The 23,371-nt window shown below is 40.3% G+C and overlaps 1 protein-coding gene across 3 annotated transcripts; it reads right to left on the bottom strand.

Moving 5' to 3' along the window:
- Positions 1-5,891: 5,891 nt before the first annotated feature.
- Positions 5,892-23,365, bottom strand: DCLRE1A (DNA cross-link repair 1A). Of its 3 annotated transcripts, XM_035891497.1 has the most exons (10): positions 22,696-23,365; positions 19,555-21,126; positions 17,519-17,652; positions 16,254-16,372; positions 14,410-14,553; positions 13,358-13,503; positions 12,178-12,332; positions 7,167-7,308; positions 6,318-6,514; positions 5,892-6,085 (listed from the first exon to the last, which is right to left on the bottom strand). In XM_035891497.1, the coding sequence occupies exons 1-9, from the start codon at positions 23,111-23,113 to the stop codon at positions 6,348-6,350; spliced, it is 2,997 nt and encodes a 998-aa protein (XP_035747390.1). In that variant the 5' UTR covers positions 23,114-23,365; the 3' UTR covers positions 5,892-6,085; positions 6,318-6,347. The 3 variants fall into 3 exon arrangements, with proteins under 3 accessions (XP_035747390.1, XP_009634186.1, XP_035747393.1); XM_009635891.2 differs by lacking the exon at positions 5,892-6,085 and having other exon boundaries at positions 6,154-6,514; XM_035891500.1 differs by lacking the exon at positions 5,892-6,085 and having other exon boundaries at positions 6,401-6,514; positions 7,156-7,308.
- Between the last annotated feature and the right edge of the window lie 6 nt (positions 23,366-23,371).

Below are 23,371 nucleotides of genomic sequence, written 5' to 3'. Positions count from 1 at the left end.
ATTAATCTCTTCAGGCAGTTTGTCGGTCAGACATCACCCAACAAGGCCTCCCTAAGTGTGCCCCTGTCCTGCTGGGCCTGTCCCTCTCCCTTTGTCACTGGCTGCTGCCTTGTCAAAACCAGAGGGCATCACGGTAGGAATGCTTTGTCGTTATATGGCAGAAAACCAGGAACCTTCACACACTGCTGGAAACCTTTGTCAGGGTCCTGAGGGTACCAGTAGTCCATAATGGTCCTACCCAGCCCCCTCAGGGTGTCCCCCACAGCCAGGACCCCATTTCTGCCCCCCTGGGGCCATCCGTCCCTGCCTAAGCGATGCCGTGGGCCCCACAGGTGCTCTCCCTGTGGAAGAGCCGGGAGGAATGAGCTGTGCTGTGAGCAACCGTGAAGGTGTTAGAGAAAAACCAGGCTCCTATTTTGCTGCAGAGCTCAGTTCCTCGGATGGTCACTGGGTAGCAGCACGAAGAACCAAGTTTCAGCCTTATCACCCTCGTTCAGGCAATAGATGTGATCAAGAGCAGGGCAGAGAGCCAAGCAAATAACACAGCTTTGGTACCAGGTAAAACCCAGCCTCTCTTTCTCTGACGGAGGAAGCCCTGCTGGGACAAATGCCTCAACCCCTCTTCTCCACAACAGGAGCTGAAAAGCGGGTTAGATCCTGCTGCCGGCAGCACTGCACTGGGCGAGGGCTCTTCTAGGAGCCAACAAATAACTGGAGCGATCAGAAAAAAGTAGATATTGCTTCTCACAGCAGAGTTCCCTGAAATGACCGTCGTTCTGCAGGGAGGAGGGTGGCGGGCAGCCGGGAGGGGTGGGAGGCAGCGGGGGTCGGACCATGCAGAGCCTCGTGGCCAGCCCTGAACTTGGCTCCAAAGTCACCCTGTTCGCATTTGTGTCCTTGTGTCACCTCTTCCTCGGGTGCACTGCTGGGGTCTTTCCCCCCGCCCCAAGATGGCAAATTTTTTTCCTCTTCCGTCCTTAGTAACTGGTACAACGTGCAGAAGGCAAGGTGAATAAATTCAAATGCCAAATGGGAAAGCTCAGAGGTTTTAAAAACTGTTTGGTTTATGTAAGTCCTCATTGGAAACTGGCACAAACAAGTCACTATCTGCTCTGAGATACCGGAGCAGATGCGGCAGAGTGGAAAAGCCTCTTCCCTGCCAAAGTATTTGCCGGAGGTTTGATAACAAGGTGCCACTGTACAGCCGCGGGCGCAGGTTCGGAGTAGGAAGGGGAAACCGAGGAGGCGCCAAGGCGGGGAAGGGCTCTGCCTGCGCAGGCTATGGCTCCTCCACTGGGACTCATGCCCGCGGAGAGCGGGTAGAGCTGGGTCAGCGGCGGGGGGAAGGCGGCAGGCTCTCGCGTGCCAGTTCCCTTACCTGCCGACAGCGAGAGCCCGTCTTGTGCCTTCATTGCCGTTAGGGCGCTGCACCTCAAGTACTGTGTGCAGTGTTGGGCCCCTCACTACAGGAAAGATGTTGCCTTGCTGGAACATGTCCAGAGGAGAGCAACCAAGCTGCTGAGGGGTCTGGAGCACAAGGCTGATGGGGAGTGGCCGAGGGAACTGGGGGTGTTCAGCCTGGAGAAGAGGAGGCTGAGGGGAGACCTGATCGCCCTCTACAACTGCCTGGCAGGAGGGGGTAGTGAGGTGGGGGTCGGCCTCTTCTCCCTGGTAACAGACGATAGGACGAGGGGAAACGGTCTGAAGTTACGACAGGGCAGGTTTAGGTTGGACATTAGGAAAAGCTTCTTCACAGGAAGGGTTGTCAAGCGTTGGAACGGGCTGCCCAGGGAAGTGGTTGAGTCCCCATCCCTGGAGGTATTTAAAAGCTGGGCAGATGAGGTGCTTAGGGACAGGGTTTAGTGGTGGATGGCAGGGTCAGGTTAACAGCTGGGCTTGATGATCTGAAAGGCCTTTTCCAACCTAAACGATTCTATGATTCTAAGCTCCTTCTAGTTTTTCCATGCACTGTGGGGAGAGCATTACATTCAGCACTCCAAATGCACATTCATAATCTGAAGCAACATGTGAAACCTAAGTACAAGAGCTCCAATTTCTAATATTTGTGCTGACAAACTTTCAAGGATTCCTGTGAATGCCTTATTTCCCCTTAGGTGCTAATACTGTGTGTTTTACAAATGCTGTTTTGCACACACAGTTGAGTTGGAATGGCAGATATCGAACACAATTTCAAATTGCATCATTTCACTACAAAGACATGAAGCAGCCTGTGCCCCACCCCTGAAAGATGCCCATATTTGTTTTGATTCTGAAAGGAGAAGCATCTGGTTTTCTGTAGCTGAGGGAGGATGGGGAAGTTTGGGCTGCATTCTCTTGTTCTCAGAACTCACCAGCTTTTCATAGAATCATAGAATGTTTTGGGTTGGAAGGGACCCCTAGAGGTCATCCAGTCCAACCCCCCTGCAGTGAGCAGGGACACTGCTAACCAGATCAGGTTGCTCAGAGCCCCGTCCAACCTGGCCTTGAATGCTTCCAGGGATGGGGCCTCCACCACCTCTCTGGGCAACCTGTTCCAGTGTTTTACCACCCTCACTGTAAAGAATTTCTTCCTTATATGCAGGCTAAACCTACCCCTGTTTAAAACCATTACCCCTTGTCCTGTCACAGCTGGCCCTGCTAAAAAGACTTTCCCCAGCTTTCCTACAGGCCCCCTTTAGGTACTGAAAGGCCGCAATCAGGTCTGCCCGCAGCCTTCTCTTCTCCAGGCTGAACGACCCCTACCAAAGAAAACTTACCAAAAGTTATTGAATAGACACAGAAAACACACCAAAGCAATAACTGCATCTTTAGCCTGACATGGTAACAAGTCTCCTGTGTAATCCCCCTAAGTAGTCTTCAAATTCAAAACACTGTCTCAGTAAAAATCAATCCCAAATTGCTTCAGGAGGTATCTGAAGTCACGCTATCTTAAAAGACAAAACCAGCAATTTATCTTAATAGCCTTTACTAAGCGTACATGGATAGACAGGTTTGATCAGGTAAGAGGAATGCTTTAACCATCCAGATGACACCTCAGTTCCTTTCTCCACTCCAAGTGACTCCAATCATTATTTCTGCTCAAGGTTTAAAAGGATACCCAGGCACCTTGCTGCTCCCTTCAGTTGTCCCCATGGTTTTATTCTGGAGCGTCTCTGGCCCTGCCTCCCCAGGAGCCTCCCCAGAGGCAGCCGTGGGCCACGGCTCCATGTAGCTGCCGTCATTTATCGCAGCCAGGGCCTGAGTCAGCACGGCGAGCGAGCTGCTCTCCTCCTCTCCCTTTTCCCCTCCCTCCACCCTTCTCCAACAGCATTGCTTTTAGCTCATTTATCTGCCTATTGGGGCGATATGTAATCGGAGCAGGAGTCCTGACGGGAAATACAAAGTGATTCTTTAGAGTGGTTGGCTTTGAAAGCCCTTCTGGGCACTGATCAAGCACATGTTCCAGCTGCCCCTTTCTTTTGCTTTGCCTTCCGCCCTGAGTCTGTCAGCACCAGACAAACGGGAGGAGCCTCCGGGACGTTCACAGGCCCAATTCGCCTTAGTAAATTCTGGCACTATTTTCATCAGCACGTGACACTCATTTGAGGGAAGGTAGGGACACAGACTCATCCACCCCACTGTCCAGTCTTTCTACAGCGCAACAGAGACCAAAACCCCTTGGCTATTGACTTTGAAAAAGTGGTACCTTCGCTGCAGTTAGAGCCACCACTCTAAACCAAAACAATGAATGCTTTTGCTCGTGTCCCTGTAGTGCCAACACTGCCCAAAGACTGAAACATTCACTCCTTCGTTAGGAAAAGTGAAGCCACTCCCTAAGTCCCAGTTCATTAAACCTACGCAATAGTGCTGAAATCAGGTTTATTGTAGGTCTGTGCTCCCCAACACTTAACCCACTGTGATCAGAGAGCCATCCCCTTGGAACAGCCTAGACAAGGGAAGAGGAAAGGTCCTGCTATAAATCTTCCCACAAAATTCTTGTATTAAGTGGTTTTCCATATCTGGTTCTATGTCCTCCTAGGTAATCTAAGCAATCTAATCCTGTTATTAATCATCTTCCTTTACAATAAGGAGAACAAAAATAACAATTTCTGCCTGAGTTTGGATTCTGAAAAGACTTTTTTCCATAGGAAGGAGGCCAAGTAACTGGGTGACATGGAGATCTCCTAACATGGAAGTGGATGAAATGCTGCAGAATTCGAGTCTACCCACAAAAAACAGCTGGGAGAAGCGCAAATACAAACAGTATAGAGGGAGGAATGAAAGCAGCAGGAGGGCTGATGCCGGAATACCTACAGCAGAGCAGGCAACTGGAAACAGACCCCAGCACACAGAGACAAAAACGGAACCCAGCACAGAAGCCATTCTGCTTTGCTGACTGAAGCAAGCCTGTCAGCATCTGTTCCAAATCAGGACAGCATTAACTGGGTCAGCCCAGCAGCTGCCAATGTCAGCGTCTTCCAAGATACATCATTTTTGTGGTTAGTTTAAGAAATTAAGTTGCTTTTAAAAGAAAAAAAAAAAAACAAACCCCAACCTTTCATTCTGGGTAACAGGGTGGAAACTGATAGCACGAAGTAAAGAGCCACAGAGAGGCAAGAGGTGCCTCACACCTACCAGCCGCAGTGCAGCAGCATCAGCGTGATGAGAGCCCGCACACTTATTCATTTGCAGCAGGAAGATTCATTCTTGAAAATGCGAGGAGGGAAGCAAGAGGATGTCAGATTTGTGATTAATATTTTTGATTTTGGGATGCTTACTCCAGCCCCTCATACCTGGTGCACAATCAGTCAGGAAAAAAACTTGGAAGGCCAAAAAACCATGCATAATTCCTTCAGGATTCAACTGCTAGAAGCATTTGCCTGCCAAACAGAACCCTCAAATTTGCTCTGACTTGACTTGTACCTCTGACTTGACTTGTACAAGGCATTAATTTGGGTTCAGTATTGGCAGGGGCTGTAAAAGATACTTTCTCACACACCTACTCCAAAAAGGAGTGGAATCTTAGGAATGAGCATGCCAATCCAGGACAGTTAGCAGTTCTTGCAATAAGGAAAGCCATCATAATGCATTATGTAGAATAAAAACAATGCCATATTTCAGTGAATGTACTGAAAGAATTGTGAATCAGTACAGGAACTTTTTTTTCCATCAGAGTTCGACGAAGTTATTTCTCTCAGAAGACAGAAATAAACAAAGTGACTTCACATTACAAAGTTCGTCACTCAAAGACAAGGATCTGTTTATACGTACACTGATCATTAAAGAAATGTTTTCCCGACAAAAAAATGACATTGAATTTTTCAGATGAGCTATTCTGGGGGTTGGGGGATGATTCTTGATGCATGATGCCACTTTTTTTAAGTCCTAGAAGTTTGGAATGTTTTTTATTTTAGTGTTTAGAATTATACTAATGTGCCTGCATGCAGCCACATACTTCAGTATCATAAATACCAAGTGGATACAGAAAAAGCAGCACTGATAATCTGGTAGGATTCAGGGGAAAAAATGCAAAATGAAACTTACCTTTCTGCTGCCAGTACTAACATTTGCCTTTCTTGTTTTTTCCAGAATTCAAGTAACAGACCTGCACAAACCACCCTGCAAAATCCAAACAGATCGAGACAAACCACTGTGCTTTGAGCATGTGCTGAGAATTTGCACCACCAGGATGCAAGAGCAAGCTGATAGAAGCAACATACACAGAATGTTCACTGAAGATATTGCAGACAGCTTTCTCAGATTAGCAACTACGGTACTGACAATAAATGCATTTTGCTCAGAAAGAACACACAGGCTTCATGTGGGTTCTTTATTTAAGAAAAAAAAAAAATAATCAGAAAATCTTGAGCGGAATGTAGGTAGCAATGTCTTTTATAAAAGTCATTCTCCAAAGTACATACGCTTCATTTACAAGATTTAAATCATGATAGCCAGTTCTGCCTTACCAAACGAGCTTCTCTGAAGCCTGAATTGACAGCATGTGCCATAAGCTTAGTATTGTCTCATTTATTACAGTAACTTCTTTTCAGAAGAAACCTGGAGGCGGTTTCTTCCCCAGCATTTTACATCTGGGCATCTCCATAATCTGAGGAAAATTAAGAATGGGGAAAAAGGAATAAGATAAAAATAACCTGAAATATGCATTTGGAAAAAAAAGTTATTGAGTTGTGGGAAAAATAAATAGTAGGTACATAAGAAAGCAAGGTGCCCTTTTTTTTTTCAAATTCAGCTTTCTCAGGAGAATGGCAGCTTAGCCCTCCCTAAAGAAAGCTCCATGGAAAAAGGAGTTAAAACTCACAGTTCCCACTCCACCCTACCTCCTTTGAAATATACATTCTTCCTTATATTTATTTATGCCTACTGCTCTCAATCATCCAGTCTCTAAAATGCTTCTCCATCAAGCTTCTGGCTCTCCAGTCACCGACATTTACAGTGGGGATGATTTTCTGTGGCTTCAACCATTGCACAAAACGCTTCATTTCCAGGTAACTGCTGTGTTCACTGTAAGGAATCCCTGAAATGAAACAAATCACAGCCATCTGTCAGTCTACTTAGCTTCTTGCCAAAATACTTTTGCAAGCCTTCCAGCTAAGAAATACTTTAGATAATATTTTTTTTAAATTCATATTGGAGATCTTAAGTTTGTAGCTAAGGTAAAACGAAAACCCAGATTTTCCTTCTGGAAAAATTAGCTTGCATTAAGTTACCAAGTCATTCATCAGTACAAACTGAGTGACACCAAGCATTTGGTTAAATGAATGTTAAAATTTTAAGATTCAACTCCACCCACCAATAAGAACTGAGAGGAAGAGGAAGACCCACAGTCTCTCAAATCAGTGACGTACAGAATGAAATTTTGGCTCTGGAACTGCACTGTCACCAGTATCAGTCAGGCCAAGATTTTACCCCTGAAATCTCTACATATACCAGATAAAAACCTTTATTTGCAAGAGGAGGAAGGGATTAAAATTTATGTAAAAATCTGTATTTACAATGTTCTCAGTTACTCAGTTCACAGATCTCTCCTGGAGAGATCCATCTGTTCATTTTCTCAACAAGTTATCAGAAAAAACATTCGTTACAATAAACAGTAGGCATTTCCAGAATAAAAATATGAAAACCATCCACATAAAACTAAATGCACTGAATCTTTACCACTCTTATACCATATATGGTGATCTTTCCTCTCGTCTGAGGTTTGATATCCACCAGAGAAAGGCATGAATCAGAGTAGGTCCACCCAGTAGGTTTGAAAGCCAGAACTTGATCAAAATTCTCAGAAAACTTATTCAAGTGATCTTGCAAGCCCTGTGAAAAGAATATAAACAGCTCATTAGTCTAAAGGTTGGAGATTTCATGATGGAGCAACTTCAGGCTAAATTTTTGATATGAAGTTTTTTATTTTAAATACCATCTGCGTTGAAATTATTAATGACAAATATTTACATTTGCAGAGCACCTTGTACCTTAGGATCTCAATAGCTTCCTCTGAATAAGCACGTATTCACAGCTATGCATTACAGATCAGAACGCATAAGGGATAATCACAAATAAGCACGTATTCACAGCTATGCATTACAGATACATAAGGGATAATCACTTCTTATAGATCTTGCCCCCTAAGTCATTCATCTCCTCCTCTCAGCTGGCGGTCAGCACTCTTGCAGCTGAGTGGTGACAAAAGATGGTGAAAGCCTGCTTCCAAGCAAAATCTTCTAGTTAATTTAAAGTGCCATTGACATCATGACACCTGCTTATGACCAGGAGCGCTCAGAGATTAAGTGGACTACCCCAAAAATTGCAGCAAGTCAGTGCATGAGTTGAGTATTGCTCTGAGCACTAAAGCACGTTTTACCACATCTCCATTCATGATAGGAAGGAAACCACCTCTCATCTCTTCACTCTAAAAACAATTAACTTGAAAAAGTTTCCAAGTCGCCTAAGTTAGCCTTCAATGTTTAAGCTAGGATCGGGAAAAGAATGAGAGGGAAGTATAAGGAACGTACAATCCTATTCCTGGACAAAGTGAAGTCGGTATTATTTCAAACCAAAAAAAGAAAATCAATTTCACGTGTCCTGTATAAAATCTTAAAGTCACATTCTCCATTTGGAAGCCCTGCAAGATTATAGAACTCAAAATCATAAGCTTTATTTTGTATTTCTCTTCCTGCTGCTGATATAAAGACTGATTAAAAGAAGGTGGTGGTGGTGGTGGGGCAGATAGGCTGCGATAGAAGACTAGCTAACCTGTCAGATACTTGAAAATTATTAAGCGGGGAAGCGGAAAGCTGCCTGTGACACTGCCACATTTAATAGCACCTTCAGTACAATGGCCAGTAGCAACACGCTGAATCCATCAAACTGGGCACATTAAAGAACAACAAAAAACCCCCTACCACAACACACACTACATTCAGCACCAGGAATTATGGCCAGCTGCCATGACTGTTAATACACTGCAAATGTTCAGTTCTCACTAGATTAAAGATACAACTGCAGCAGTCTAATTCTCCTTCACACTTCATTTTAGGAAGATTAACATAGTTTAAGGTAATAATTCACAGATTTGCTCCCCTTGCTCTAATGAAATATAAATACAGTACTTCAAATACAATGATTATTGTATTAATCAATGCTAACCTGCTTTCAAATTTTGCTACAAATCAAGTGTGCAAGATTCACACTGGGGATGCAGTTTCAGTCTCATAAAAAAATATTTGTGTATTTCAGTCAGCAGCACTTTTGAAAATCTCACCTCAATGCTAGTACAAGACATTACTGAGCTTAGCAACATAAAAGAGGTGCACAAACCTCAGGAACCCAGTTCTCTGGAAATCTTCCACTGCATATTCAGGAGGCAGAAGCCTCTATTACTGACTGTTACAAAGAATTGTTTGTTGCAAAAGAACCACACATGCATTTTAGAAAAAATGGCCTCTGTCCACAAAACAAATTACTACAGTGATTATTTACAACAAATCCACTTTAAATACGTGTTCCAATTTCTTCTTTTATTTCTTTAGCCAACACCATTCTAAAACTTCATCCTTTTAAAATGGAAAATATATTTCATTGCTAGATCAACCTCCTTCAATCACCATGACAGCCTGTTATCTACAGTGCCACCGAAGTCAGCAGTACATGCAAACAGAATCCATAAGGTATGAGAAGACTCAAACATGATTAAATAGTTAATGTACAATCAGCCCTAACACCACTTGAAGTCATTTGGCTTATTCAAGAACAGGTATTCACCAGTACACACGGCAGTCCCTGTACTTTACTGGAGTAAAACCAAGTATTGCAGTCAAATACCGCATCTCTTTGAGGTTGGGTGGGGTTTTTTTATATCTTTCCTTCTCATATATAAGGTCCACTTGCAACATTGCAGCAATCAGTGTTTTCTTTCTAGAAATATTTTAATAAAAAATTACATTTACATGAATAAAAAAAAAATTTTAAATATTATCCATTAAGAATATTCAGAGCACGAATCTACAAGATGTCATCTCACTTTTGACCCAGGCAGCACCTGAATGAAAGCTTGAAATCAACCGCTAATAAAGAAACTCCTCAAGAAAGCCACAACTATACATAGGAAAAAAAAACCAAATGAACAAAAAGAACCCCATCAAATCCAACACCAATACAACAACACAAAAAACTTAAACTCCTCTGCCTCTGTATTTTCACCGCCTCTGATCCCCCATGGTTTGTTCTTTCTAGTTTTACCCTTCAGACTTCACACATCTTAGCCAAACTCTCATTTCAAGTACTGGTTCTTTTCAAGGGGGCAGTCATTAAGGCCTAGATAAAATATATCAAGTCTAGTGATACCTGGCCAGGTATTCAGTATTGTGAATGGGACTGCTTTCATCCTAACTACAGATCAAGACTACCTACATGAATTTATAAAGCAGAAAAGAAATGCTTTCTTCTTAAATTTAAACTTGTTTCTTCAACAGGTTTTTTAACTCCCATAAGGATTTCATGGATTTGTGGGATCACAGCTGAAACTACCCAAGCAGGAAATTAGCCCAAATTAAGAAGGAGGACTGTGGTTTTGAGTAGGGCTAGGGATCAAATAAAACAGAAGAGGTAGGAGAGACCCAGATGATAACAAAGGCATTAGCATTTTGTGATGAGGATCACTAAAAAATTCTGGGTTTCCCAGTAACAAGCCAGTAATTCAGGACAAAACCCATATAATCCATCAGAAGACAAAACCATGCAACTGGAGATGGTGACATCAACATTTACATGGTCTGTAAAAACAGGGTGATATAATTCATCATTCTTTAACTAGAATGACGTTACAAGTGGTTAGGTAACTTATTAAGAATATTGCCTTTTCTGAGGTCATGTTTATTAATTCTACTGGAGCAGAAATAACATAAATGGTCATATGAACTCACATGAACTCATCTTTAAGCATTTAACATTCTCCACATTTTACTGATACTACATTCCACCTGGGCACTCATCTAGCTGCTGCCTCATCGGATGTTTAGCACTCTGGAAGTCTACCTAGCACACCTAGCTTACATGGACACAAAATTACTGACAGCATGAGACTGCATTCCAACAACCTCACACGTGAAGTCAAAGCCCCAGCACAGAGGACCATGGCTGTTACAGCAGGACTCCAGTCCACTAGATCATTGTGCTTTTAATCTTTCCTGGCCCTTTCCAGGGTCCAGGCATTGCTTCTGGCACACTGTAGATTTGTCTAGAAACTCCTGTTCTCAGAGGTGAGACCCTGCACATGATACAACTGCTTCTCTCTGAGAAGTAAGGCTGTCTAGACATCCTTGTGGTATTATCACACCCTCTGCCTGGAAGTCCAGCCACGTGAGTAGCCATACACACTGGGACACGTGACAGCAGAGCCACATAACAACCCAAAAATCTGCAGAAGAAACTGAAGTATGTTTCTGTTGAAGACAACGCATTAAAAATAAATCCATACACATTTCCATTACCCATTTTCTGCCCCACCATGGAAAAGATTATAGAACAACATTAAAACATTAAGATATTATGTTCTATCTCCTGCAGCTCCCATCCAAATCGTATAGCCTCTTTTTCTCCTTTTTAGGTCAACTCTGACCTTGAGTGGTCCTGCAGCTAAATACCATCTTGCTCTGAAGGATTTGCTTGAGATGGCACAGCAGGCCAGAAGCAAAGCAGGAAAATGAATCCAATTTCGTAAGGCGTGACCAGTGTTTTTCGCTTTCTTCCAGCTCACCTTTAATCTAGAGCCTTCTGCTTTCCCTTAATGCCATTCTGTATTGTGTAGTCTATTTAGAAAAACTTTCTTTCCCCCCAGGAATCAGTCATTTTTCCTAACTGAGAAATTCCCACAAAAACTCTCAACAGCAAAAACCCACTGTCTCAAATCTCAACTGAAATGTGCATTTGAAGTCAACTTAAATGAAGCAACGTCTTAAAAGAAACTGGTTTACTTGTGTTTGCTATAAATATTAGAGAAGACTGTGTAGAAAAACTACAGCGTGTGTATATATGAGGTGTCCTTCAGTTCACTCATTTATGTGTTTATGCGTGAGTTTCCACTGATTTTCAAGTATCCTTATCTCCATGTAAAACTTCAGCACAGAAGGAGAGAGAATATTCTTTTAAAAGATGAAAATATGATTATAAATACATGGAAATTGAATGGAGAGGAACATGGAGAATCCTATTCCTTTTTTATCAAACACCAGACTGGAAGTTGGCCATGTTCACAGGCTGCCTCAAAGCAGAGAGGCTCACAGGCAGAAAATCCTTTGTCTTTTCCTACACTGTACCAGGTAAAGACAGGCTGAAAACAGGGACTCCATGTCACAATAGATTAATTGCTAATAGGACAGATCCTGCAGTCATTACATACATCTACTTCAAAAAGGCCCACAAAGAGCAAGCCTTTGAACAAGTCTCACCTTATCTTGCACAAGCACCACACTGAAGTGAAATTACACTTTCTGTGCATCATGTTTGGAGACAGATGCCAACATTTAATTGCATTTCATTTTCAATATATTGCTCCATGTCAAAACTTTACTAAATAAACACGATTTGACAAGAGGTTAAAAAGCACCAAACACAGCACTGGTTGGGAGGAGCCAACAGTAAGTTTAGCCAGCAGGTTAATCAACAGAGAATATTTTCTGAACTTACCTTAAAATTAATTTGCATCATGGGGAGAACATGAAGCAAAGTACCATCCCAGTCCACACTGATGAGGGAATTAACAGCAGCTGACTCCAAGCACTGCAGTGTTTTGTACTTATCACGGGACATACTTGCTTTTGAGCCCAGAACTTCAGCAATTGCTTTAGGAATAATTGGGAAGAAATCAGATAAAGAAAATTGTAAGAGTTCATGTTTTGCTTGTTTTGGAGATATTCCTAGTTATTGTACGAGATCGTTTTTACTATTGAAAAAATCCATATTCAACAAAGTAGAGTGTTTCATATTCTAAAATTAAGAAGAGAACCCTGTAATGGCTGTTAAAAAACTCTGGTTCCTATGGTTTAGCACCAGAATTGTGTATGATAATTGGAAAGAGAAGGATAATAGAAGTACATTGGTAAGTTCTAAGTCATATTTATTTGGTAGAGTGTTATCAAGGTGAAGTGGTATTTATTTCAAAGCAGCCAGGAACACACACAGTTTTTGGAATATGCAACAAACAGCCCACGTTAAGGACAGACTAAATTTCAGTGAAAGTAAATCTTGTATTGATGACTTTAAATATACTCAAAAGCGTTAAGTGGTACACAGCTGCCTGCTGTAGAGTATACATCTGAGCAATCATGATGGTTCCTAATGCTGTAACCGAGTGAAGCATAGCACACAAAATTTTCATTAACTCAGAAAAGATGTGTTTTAATTTGAGGAATGCTTTGTTCAAATTGATTTCATTAAAACTGATTACTATAAGCACTTAGAAAATATGTAATATAAACCTGGAAGGAAAAACCATTAGCAAAATAGAAGTTTAAGAATAATTATATCCCTTTGCTGTTTCTTGACAACATGAGATTATTAACACCAAAAATGTCGTAAGACCCCATTTATGTTTTTTCTAATTGCCATTAGCAATTTTATCACCACAATCAATTAAATAGGTTCATTCATTTAGTATCCAAATTGGCCTTCTGTATATTCAGGGGGTTTGTAAACATGGCAGAAAAATACTTCTTTCAGAATGTTAAAACTTACTGATTAGAAAACTAAGAAACTAGCAGTAGGATTATTAAATATATTTAATTTCTTTACACAATATCTAACCATCAAGAATAAGTGACCCTTTACATGTTCAAAAAAAAGGTCTTTAAATACTTCTTTTACATACCTAAAAAAACTTTTTCTTTTCCAATGGAATAGGTGCCACAGACAACTAGAGTACGCGGGTTTAAAGTCACCGTCTCAAAGGCAGTATTGACAGCAAACTGGATAACCTCTTGTTGAGAAGGAAAAGTGTATTCAGGACTACAGTATCTGGGGCATGGAAACAAGGTATACCACTTGGTTACACAAGATAGAGGACACCTGAAGTTACCAAGAAGGCCCTCAAAACTGCACGTATACAATAACAAAGTAATGAAAAAGATCTTATCCTTCAGTCTACTTGCAGTCTATTTATGAGAAACCACTGAGGTGCGTAGATGAAATTGCTGTGATAAAATTTACGTTGATTACATAAGTCTTTTCTCTACCACTATTCACTTGTCTGACAGTGACACTTAATTCTGCATTTTTTTCTCTATAAATACCAAGTGTTCTTTCGAGCTAGATGTTTGTGTCACGTACTAATTACATCCTTATGTCTATTTTTTGTCACGCACACAAACCATAACACAAGGCATTATTCATTCATAGAAGCATATGGAACAGAAATAAAAGACTGCAGCTAGGCATTAGCCATCATACACAGAAAAACAATTTCATACACATGAGTCAGAGAAAGGTCTAATGAAAACCTGGACAACTGATTTAACCATTCGGCATTCTTTCACTCTCTGAATTCCCCCACACCCCTTTTCATAACAGAGTTGAATCCACATAAAACCAATGTTCCGTGAACCTCTTGTTTTAGAGCTGGACACTCAATGTAGGAATTTTGACACCCAGATTTTAATAACACTTATAAATAATAAGGCCATCTCAGCAAATACTTTTGCATCTTTTCCACTACCCACTTTTATTCTCTCATGTAACAGCATAACAGATGAACAAGCTAGACATACATGGACCTTCCATAAATATTTTATTCAACATTAAATAGAGCTAACAAGTGTTAAAACAGTAATGTCATTTATACTTACATTAATTTGGTTCATATAAAGCCTTACCAAACCAAAAAGAGGGCTATACTGAAAAAAAAAAAAATTAAACACAACTTACGTGGTATCAAGGTAAAGGGTGTGGACTTGTTGACTGATCAAAGCAGGGTAGCGCTCCATAGAAGGATCTGCCCTGAAGTCTCCTGTGTGCAGAACGACAGTTCCACTAGGCAGACAGAAAAGGATCATTGTTGCACCTGGACAACTGAAACAAACAAAAAAACCCATACAAATTATGTTAGTTCTCCATATCAATAAACTGCCTTAAGAGACAGACCACTCTTCAGCAGCAGGAAGGTACGCAGAACAGCATCTTAAATCACAGCTACTATGCAGCTTAATTTAGATAGAAATTCCTGATTTCTAAAGGAGCTCTGAAGCTCATGGCCATAGACAAGCTAGCCTTGAGTTCTTAGCTGAGATGGAGGGAAGAAAAAACCACACCAACAGTAATCAGCATTAACTGCCTTTTTGGGATGCTCTGTCTTCTAGGTACAACAAAGATGCTGCCTCAGTTGCAATCTCTGAAGTTCTATTACTTGATTTAAAGGGGAAACAGCACACCAGAAAGAAGCAGCATTCTTATTCAGGAGCAACAGAATTGTATTATTGCAGATGCATCTTCATTCCTACAGGACTTACTGAAGCACTTCCTTTTAAACTCTATTTGCAGATTTTAAACAGTATCGTCCATCCAGAATTGTCTGGCCATAAATACAATTCCCTTATTGGCCTCAGCAAATCCATTGCACCTTCTGCAGTTCCTCGCCAAAGCTGTCTGAAGGGCAATTGCTCAGACTGGAAAACCAGGGTGGAACTATTTCGGACATGAATCATCTGTAAACGGTAAATGAAAGCTCAAAAAAGGAAAAAACTGGCATGAATCAGAGCTAAAATGACAGAATTGGTGAACTCTCCAAAAAGTTGAACTTTGTACCCAAGGTTTATATGCCTTTTAAATTGAAGCAAGGGGATCAGAGAGACAAACAGGAAAAATGAGAAGTGTCCAAATTACATAAGCAACAAGGCTTCCTTCATTCCCAGAAAGGGTTCTCAAAGGACTTATTGGAATTTTATCTCTCCAACTATAAACAAATCCTAAGATAAGTAATATTCAAACCAGCTGTGACACAGTGCTGCGTTTCAATATATATTTCAGGGAAAGGACTTTCCTCTAGCCCATAGCCAAATAAGGTACCAAGAGGCAGAGCGGCAAGACCACAGGGCTGGAAGTTAGGTGCTACTGGACTTTGAATCCAGCATTACCACACAGTGCCAGTGTAATGTTGGACAAAAATCTCACCCTTTATCACCAAATCCAGTAGAGGTCTTGTTGCACATTTCAACAGGCTTTTCTTTAAAGTTCGATTTTCAAAATGTTGGCTAGGTTTTGTCTCTCCCAGGATCCAAAGTACTACATTTTTCTTCAGCTGAAGTTTTCACTATCTTCAGTTGAAGCTACAGAAACCTAACATATCTGATAATCAGATCTAAGGTGTTCCCAACTAGACACCAAAAAACAAACTGTCCAGACCACTAGAAAAATCAGTCAACCTCTCAACAAGCTTAAAAATGATGGAGCTGTGTGTGGTTAACACTATGTACTCATCACAATCAAAAAACCCCAAAGTTAAGCTAAAATTATCAAAAAACCTGAAGTTTCATTTTCAAAAATAATTCACCTATTTCAGAAGCTAACTACTTGCAAGAAATTTAGGCTCCTGTATGCCTAATTCACTTCTGAAGTGAAAATGCACGTTACTAAGCCAGGTCAGGAACATGAAGTATTTTCACCCTTATTTTTTCCAATCCACTGAAACCTAAAAATCATGAAAACATAAACTATATCTGTACAGCTATTTATCTTTAATACAAATATTCCACAACAAATGCAATGATACATACTGATTGGCATCGAGCAACACCACTTTGATCCCATTCACTATACATTCTGTGTCCATTGGCAGCACGTGGATGTACTGCTCTTTGACTCGAAGTTTGCTCTTCACCAGGTTGCCAGTTATCTGTAACAGGGAAAGGATTTAATATGGAATAGGAACAAAATCTAAAAAAAGCCTTTATTTATTTTAGAAACAAAGGCTCACAAAGCCAGACTGTCTGGCTGAGAGAGAAACTGCGAGATCCTGGGTATACTCAAGACTTTCAGTAGCATTTCACCTCTCAAAAAACAAACTGAAAAAAAGCTGTCTTAAAGCAAACTTTTAAAAGCCTGTCAACAGGTTATGGATTGGAATCAGAGAGGAGGCAAAGAAGGGGGAATAACACCTGTTACAGGTTGCCAAGTCAAGAAGAGGAGGTAGGCAAAGCCTTCTTTAAACAACTGAAGAAATTTCTGTGTCACAGGCCCTGGATCTTATCGTGGGGGACTGCAGTCACCCCAACACCTACTGGAAGGGCAACATGGGACACAGGCATTCCAGGAGACTTCCAGAGTAAACCAGAAATCAGATTTTTGATGCAGGTTCTGGATGGGTTGATGAGGCGACATGCCCTACCATGTTATGAGTAAAGACAAGTTGGTTGGACATGCAATAGCTACTGGCAGTCTTGGCCATTCAGCAGCCTGAAGCACAGGACACACAGGACCAGGCTAAAACAACTCCATTTACTGAATGTGTAGAAGAGATGGCTTAAGTGGAACCTAATTTCAGACTTGTATCACTTGCATAATTATAGAGAAGATGGAGCCAGATTCTTCTCCATGATGCACACTAAAAGAACAAGATACAGTCTCAAGTTGCAAAAAGGGACATTTAATTGTATATTAAGAAAAAAATTCCAAGTGGTTAAGCACTGCAACAGGGTGCGAGGAGACGTAGTGGAACCTGTCCTATTTTCAAAATTTGACCCAACAAAGGCTCTCTGCAGTCTGATCTAGCTTTGAAGTTAGACCCACATTGCGCAGGGACCTCTAGAGATCCTTTTAAACCTGAGTTTTTTCATGGCATCTAGACAGGGAAGTTTCACTAATCTTCTTCATCAGTCAAATCAGGGTAAGAATTTCTTACAAGGGAAACTCAGGTTCCCCTATACATACCCACTGTGCCTAATTGCCCCAACAACGGAAGCTCTGATCTTCTATTTACTTTCATCAGTATAAAAGTGATTATAGTTGCATACAGATTTGATAAGATTTTGGAAAACCTTACCTTATTACAGTAGATTGGAAACATGAAGTTTTTTGTTAGCCCACTGTAGTGATCAGAGTGAAAATGAGTAAGGAAATAAGCTGTGCAGCCTTCAATTTCTCCATACTGGAAGGCATCAACTGTAAAACCAGTTCCTACAGCGAAAAGGGAAGAGAAGCTGGACAGTAAACATGCATAGTTCAGTACTAGTTTTTGATTAGGTTCCTTTTGTTCTTTTTTCTTTCTTCCAAATTAAAAGGTAATGCAGCTACACTGCGTACAGTTGAAGGAGCCATTTAAAGATGAGCATGGTTTGTGTATGAGTAAGATTTTCACCTACTAAAATAAAAATGTAACACAGTGTCCACACACAAATACTTTCACAGGCCTCCCAAATATCTGTTGCTCAGCTGCCATCCTATACAGATGGCAACTGGTTAAGCAAATAAAACACATTTGTCTGCACTCAGCTGGTATTTTTGAAAGTTCACGTAGATTAAAACCTAATACCAATGTCTTAAAATAAAACAGGTAATTACAGCTTCACAAAATGCATTTTGCGATCAAACTGCAATTTTTCAATTACTCTGCATTTAATATTCCTCTTAAAACATGCTACCATATAATTATCAGGTAAGCAATCTGGGGTCTTTGAATATATCTGCTGAGATGAAATGTGACTGATGTGCCACTGTATGCTTTCAGTGAGGTGCTGTTTGTATAAAGATGTTGTGTAAAGACAGCTGTATAGAAGATAGCCCTTTTCTCTGCAAGTGTAATTTTTTTAAAATCTAGACATACTGACAAATGGTCCTTTCACATAGGGTTATACTTTCTTAAAACCACCAAATAGCGCAAAGAACTAATTCATCTGGTGGCACTCAAATATTTTTAAATTTATGTTATACAAATTTACCAGATCTTCTGGGAGAAATAGGAATAGTTCTACTTACTTGAGGCTAGAAATTCAAATATTTGCAACTCCAAAAAAACACAGCAGTCCGGTAATTAAAAATCACAAACCAAAAAATCCCCAAGTGTTTGAGAGGTACCAGACTCAATACTTCCAGGAGGCTGAATTATACTAGGCCATGGGGATAAATACATTTCATTAGCAACATAGAAAATACAGTCAAATACACGTCAAATGTAGTCACAAAATTCACAACAAAGACAACAGATAATAACAAAGCAACTTTAAAATTGCATTGTAGGCATAGGAGTCTGCTCTTCAAATTTATTATATATGGAAATTTCTCTAAGCCCATGGAACCCATGATACTGGTATAACCAACCCCACACTTCAAGCAGGAGCTTGGCCCTTAGGATCACTAATATATTTCTATTTGGCTTCCTCAAATATCTACCTAAGATAGTCCTTTGGTGGTAAATAGAACTGTGAGGATTTGAAGCTTTTTAAGCCACTGATTCATCATCCTGTATTTTATGTAATTGCTTGAGGATATTCTGAGAAATTCTTGGCTGTTTCCTCAGCTAAATTCTTCTGCTTAGTTTTCATTTCTTTATTTTCACAGTTGTAGTACTTCATATTTCTAATACTCGTGAATTTCAAATACAAAATTAGACTCAATTTTATTAACTTAGTGTAAGGAAATAATTTCTATTGACAGTCCTATTTTCAGGCACAGTGGAAGCAATGTAAAAGGTTAAGTTCAGGAATTAGGAGTGAATAGTAACAAGGGATATATTCAAAATAATTAAAGAAAGCAGATCCACCTTTCAATACTGCTTATGTTTTTTACTGTCAAAAACATGCAAAGGTCAGTCTTTGAAATAATTTTCCTGAAATAACTACTTCACTGTGCTTTCACTGATGAAGCCATTGCTGACTCTAGTTCTGCAATCACCTTCTTCTGAAGATCTACACCTACAAGAGATTTTATCAGCTTAGATAGAGGAAAGAAAATTCATTATGAGCTGCAGTCTAAATGGTTACGAAGAGTGAAGAATACTGAAGCCTAAAGATTAGGGAAAAAAAATACAACACTCAAGACAAAATTAGTTAACCTCTACAAAAAGCAAGAGTTCTCTCTCACCTGGTATTTTCTTGTAGAAAGGGCAGTGTTTTTTTCTTGTTCCTTCACCTGTAGTAGGTAATTCTTTAAATTTTTTTCTCCACCTTCGTTGGCAACCAGAACTTACATCTGCTAAGGCCTCATTTGTACTTGGACTTTCTATAACTGTTTCTACATCTTCCACAGAACCTTCAGCCTTCCTTTTTTGCTGTCTGGGCCTCTTTCTGTTGGGAGTTACTGAATTTGATATCTCCTTTCCCTCACTCAAACAAGCCTCTCCTTTGCTTTCCTCTTTTACTTTGGGTTTTAACCCAAAGAAAACACCAATGTCCATTTGTTTGAGTTCTTTGGCAGAACTGGATTTGGCATTCATACTTGCTAAAGAAAGAGATGACACTGTTTTAGAGATGGGGCTGGGAAAGCACACAGCAGCTGTATTCAGATTTCCTTCTTTCTCCATTGCTGACTGCAAACTCTCCTGGTGAGCTGTTTTTTCAATTGCATTGGCAGTCATTTTATCTGTATTATTTAAAATATTACTTGGGTCCCTTGAGACAGTACTCTTCTGTGTCAGAAGAGACCCAGCACCTTCTCTGACTAGCAGCGATGATGTCTCAATAAAACTCACGTATGCAGAATCCAAAGCACAAGCTCCAGTATCTTCTGACTCTGTGTTACCTGCTTTAGCAGCAGAGGAAATCAATTCTGGCTGTTCAACCCCCTTGCAATTAGAAGGAAAAGAGGATCCACTGGCTAGCGCCTCTTGCTGATGCCAATTATCTACACATGCTGAATTATAGAACTTGCTGTTCATGTGACTCTGAGAAACAGTTTTGATGCTGTGATCTAGATGGCTCAGTGCATTTACTTCCTCACTGTGGTTTTTTTTAATTATTAAGTTTCCCACTATTGTATGCTCATACTGAGGTTTCTGCTGTAAGAGAAGTCCATCAAATGTTTTAAACACCTCAGAATTAGATTTTTCATCTTCAAAGTTCCCGACTTTGAACAATGTATTTTGTGGTATTTTTACTTTCTTCTCCTCTTCCTCGGTTTCCTCTTCACTTTCCTCAAAAGCACTCAGTGGAGAATAAGAAATCTCACAGTCACTGAAGTCAGCTTTTGACTGTAGTAGACTTGGCTGACTTGTACCTTTCTGACCACACAGATCTTCTCCTGTTCCACTTTCCTGAGAGGATGCAAAGTCATAAAATTCAAATTTACAACTATTACCTGTGGACTGTGTAAGCTGATGTGTCTGTTGAGGCTTTTGAACATCTGCAAAAGAGGAAGTGCTTTGACTGATTGTATTTAGAGACTTCATTTGTGGTGAACTCTGTACCGTCAATGTACATTCATCATTTGGGACATTTTTTATATTATTAGATGGTTTCTCATTCTGTGAAATTTCTTCTACGTGACTTGGGAAACAGCTAGGCTTTGCAGCAATAGAACATGTCACCTTCTTCTCCAAAGTGTCCACTGAAGAGTTTGCAATATAATCTCCTGCCCTGCTTGCTGCAAGTAGAAAATGGCTGTAGCGCTTGTAGTGGGATGGAATGGTGGAAGTGCACAGTAAACCATCAGGACACTCTATGAAAACAGTTAAACACAGGAGTAACATTAATGCATTTGCAACTAGAGCTGGCATAATTATTAAAATAAAAATCACACAACACACAGTTTAAAAGCTTTTTCTTATAAATGCAGCTATTGAAGGGCAGAAGGCACAAGTAAAAAGTAATTTTCAAGCTGCCAAGACCTCCTGCCCTGAGCTGGCTAAAAATGAGAATGCTTCCAACCTTAAGCCAAACAGCTGCTGCTCTATGCCTGAATTAATACAGCTCTGTGCCTGAATTAATACAGCCCTCTAACAATGAGAGTACTTAACCCTGTTTCAGTACTGTGCTAATGTCATCATATGGCTTCTAGTTTAGAATTGTCTCACATGCAAGCAATGAGCTCAGAGAAGCAGCACCAGAAAAGGCCAGTAGACATGTTTCAAAACAAACCAAATTTTGGTTCTGAATCACCTGAAATTCCATTTCAAATTGTCTGCTGGGTTACACATTAAATTAAAAAAAAAAAAAAAGCCATGTATTTACTTACATGGAAAAAGTATTCAGGATTCAGATGCCAGCAAAAAAGCTGTGGCTGTTACCTAAGCCTTTTCTGTTGAGAGTTTGCTAGCCTAACTTTTGAGGATTTTAAGACGAATGCATAAATCAGTCAGAAGGTTTTTTCATCTGTCAATTATAGGAGTAAGAGATGGAAATGAGGTATTAACACATCTGCCTTAAGTTAAAGCCACTTCCAAAATCGGGATTAAAGGGCTCACATTTCATTGTTTTGAAGAAGAAACTTCAAGGGAAGTTACAAAGATATAATAAGAAAAGTGACTGTGTTACCTAAACAGCCTTTACTAAAGTTTCATGACTGTATGCTTTCTGTTTGACAAAAGTTATGAGGTGTACTAAGAACGTAAGTTGGATACCTGGATCTGTTCAGACATGGTATTTCCTCACATCAAACTAGCAATTGGAATGAGTCAGGTTTATTCCTCTCATACAGAACTCAAAACAAAACTGTGCTGTCCTATGATACAGGAATGTTCATGTATAATTCTGTACAAAATTTCTAAAGCATACCGGGTCAGGGGCTAACATTTCAAGTAAATTAGCCTACAGGCTGAGTTCAGCTTCCAGCTGTCCATAGACAACTGGACAAGTCACACAGCAACATGGATACGGGATAATAAAATTTATACCTAAGGAGAAAGAAATTTGGTGTCAAACGTAGCAGCCTCTTAACTGAAGGAAGTTTTTTTGCTGACACTGAATTAATAATTGAAAAAGGTTCCATTATTTTAAAGTGGTAAATATGCACCTTCAATTTCTTCAATAAACCACTAAAACTGGAGCTTGATAAACAACCATAAATCATTATCACTACCAAGTTTTGAGATTAGATGATGATATGAGATTTTCATGTCAGATTTACATGTTCACAAAGAACCAAAATCTGATAATAGCATTCTAAGAATCATACCAACTACCATCTCAGATTTTGAACTAAATATGAAAAGCAAGGTTTACAGCAACATTATGTGAGAAGCCTTTAACTCTTCTCTGAAGGCTTTTTTTTTTTAAACTCTATTCATACCTTTTTCAATGGATCCTGGAGCATCCAAACATTCCGCAACATGCCATCGAGGTGTCTGGACCAATAGCAAAGAGAAGGGCATCTGGCAGCTCGGACAGTATCCATCATGAACAGGCTTTGTGTTTTGTGAGCTCTGTCCCGTCAGGCTGCTCGCACTTTCCTGGGAGTGCACACTACTGTCATCTTTACATTGATCTACATCCTCAATTGGCCTTGATGTCTGCTCGGTTTTCTGAAGCGTATCAGGTTTTTCTATGGATTTTTTTTTTCTTCTATTTCCTTTTCTTTTTGGCCTGCACTTGCCATCACTTACTTTCTGCGCAGGTGTAGAGATGCTCTCTGAATTACTCTGATGCTTTTGCTTCCTAATGGATTTGTACTCCCAAATGTCCTCTTCCAATAAAGCATCTTCAGACATGGCAACACATGAAATATTCTCCTTGCTTTTAAGCAACAGTTCACAAATCTATTTTTCCTTCCGCTAGTATGATTTCTCTTCTCTCCCCCCTTCGCTATCTGAGGAAAAGGACCTGAGCTCCATTTTAAAAACGCAACACTGGGCCACAAACCAAACAGCAGTGGGCGATGAGACAGAAGCATGGTGGATCTTAACCTAAAAATGATTCAATGAGCGTCTCTTCGAATATTTGTAATAACTCCCGTTAAAGAAGGCCCG

This window comes from Egretta garzetta, unplaced genomic scaffold (assembly GCF_000687185.1).
Source record: "Egretta garzetta isolate BGI_Z169 unplaced genomic scaffold, ASM68718v1 scaffold273, whole genome shotgun sequence".
In the NCBI taxonomy this organism is placed as follows: domain Eukaryota; kingdom Metazoa; phylum Chordata; class Aves; order Pelecaniformes; family Ardeidae; genus Egretta; species Egretta garzetta.
Note: the sequence above shows the minus strand (reverse complement) of the source record. Positions and strands in the feature narration are given on the sequence as shown.

Coding starts and splice junctions, on each gene's coding strand:
- DCLRE1A (XM_035891497.1), bottom strand. CDS start 23,113: ATGTCTGAAGATGCTTTATTGGAAGAGGACATTTGGGAGTACAAATCC. Junction 13,504..14,409: donor ACCCTTTACCTTGATACCAC/GTAAGTTGTGTT, acceptor TCCATGCCCCAG/ATACTGTAGTCCTGAATACA. Junction 12,333..13,357: donor AAAAGAAAAAGTTTTTTTAG/GTATGTAAAAGA, acceptor TTATTCCTAAAG/CAATTGCTGAAGTTCTGGGC.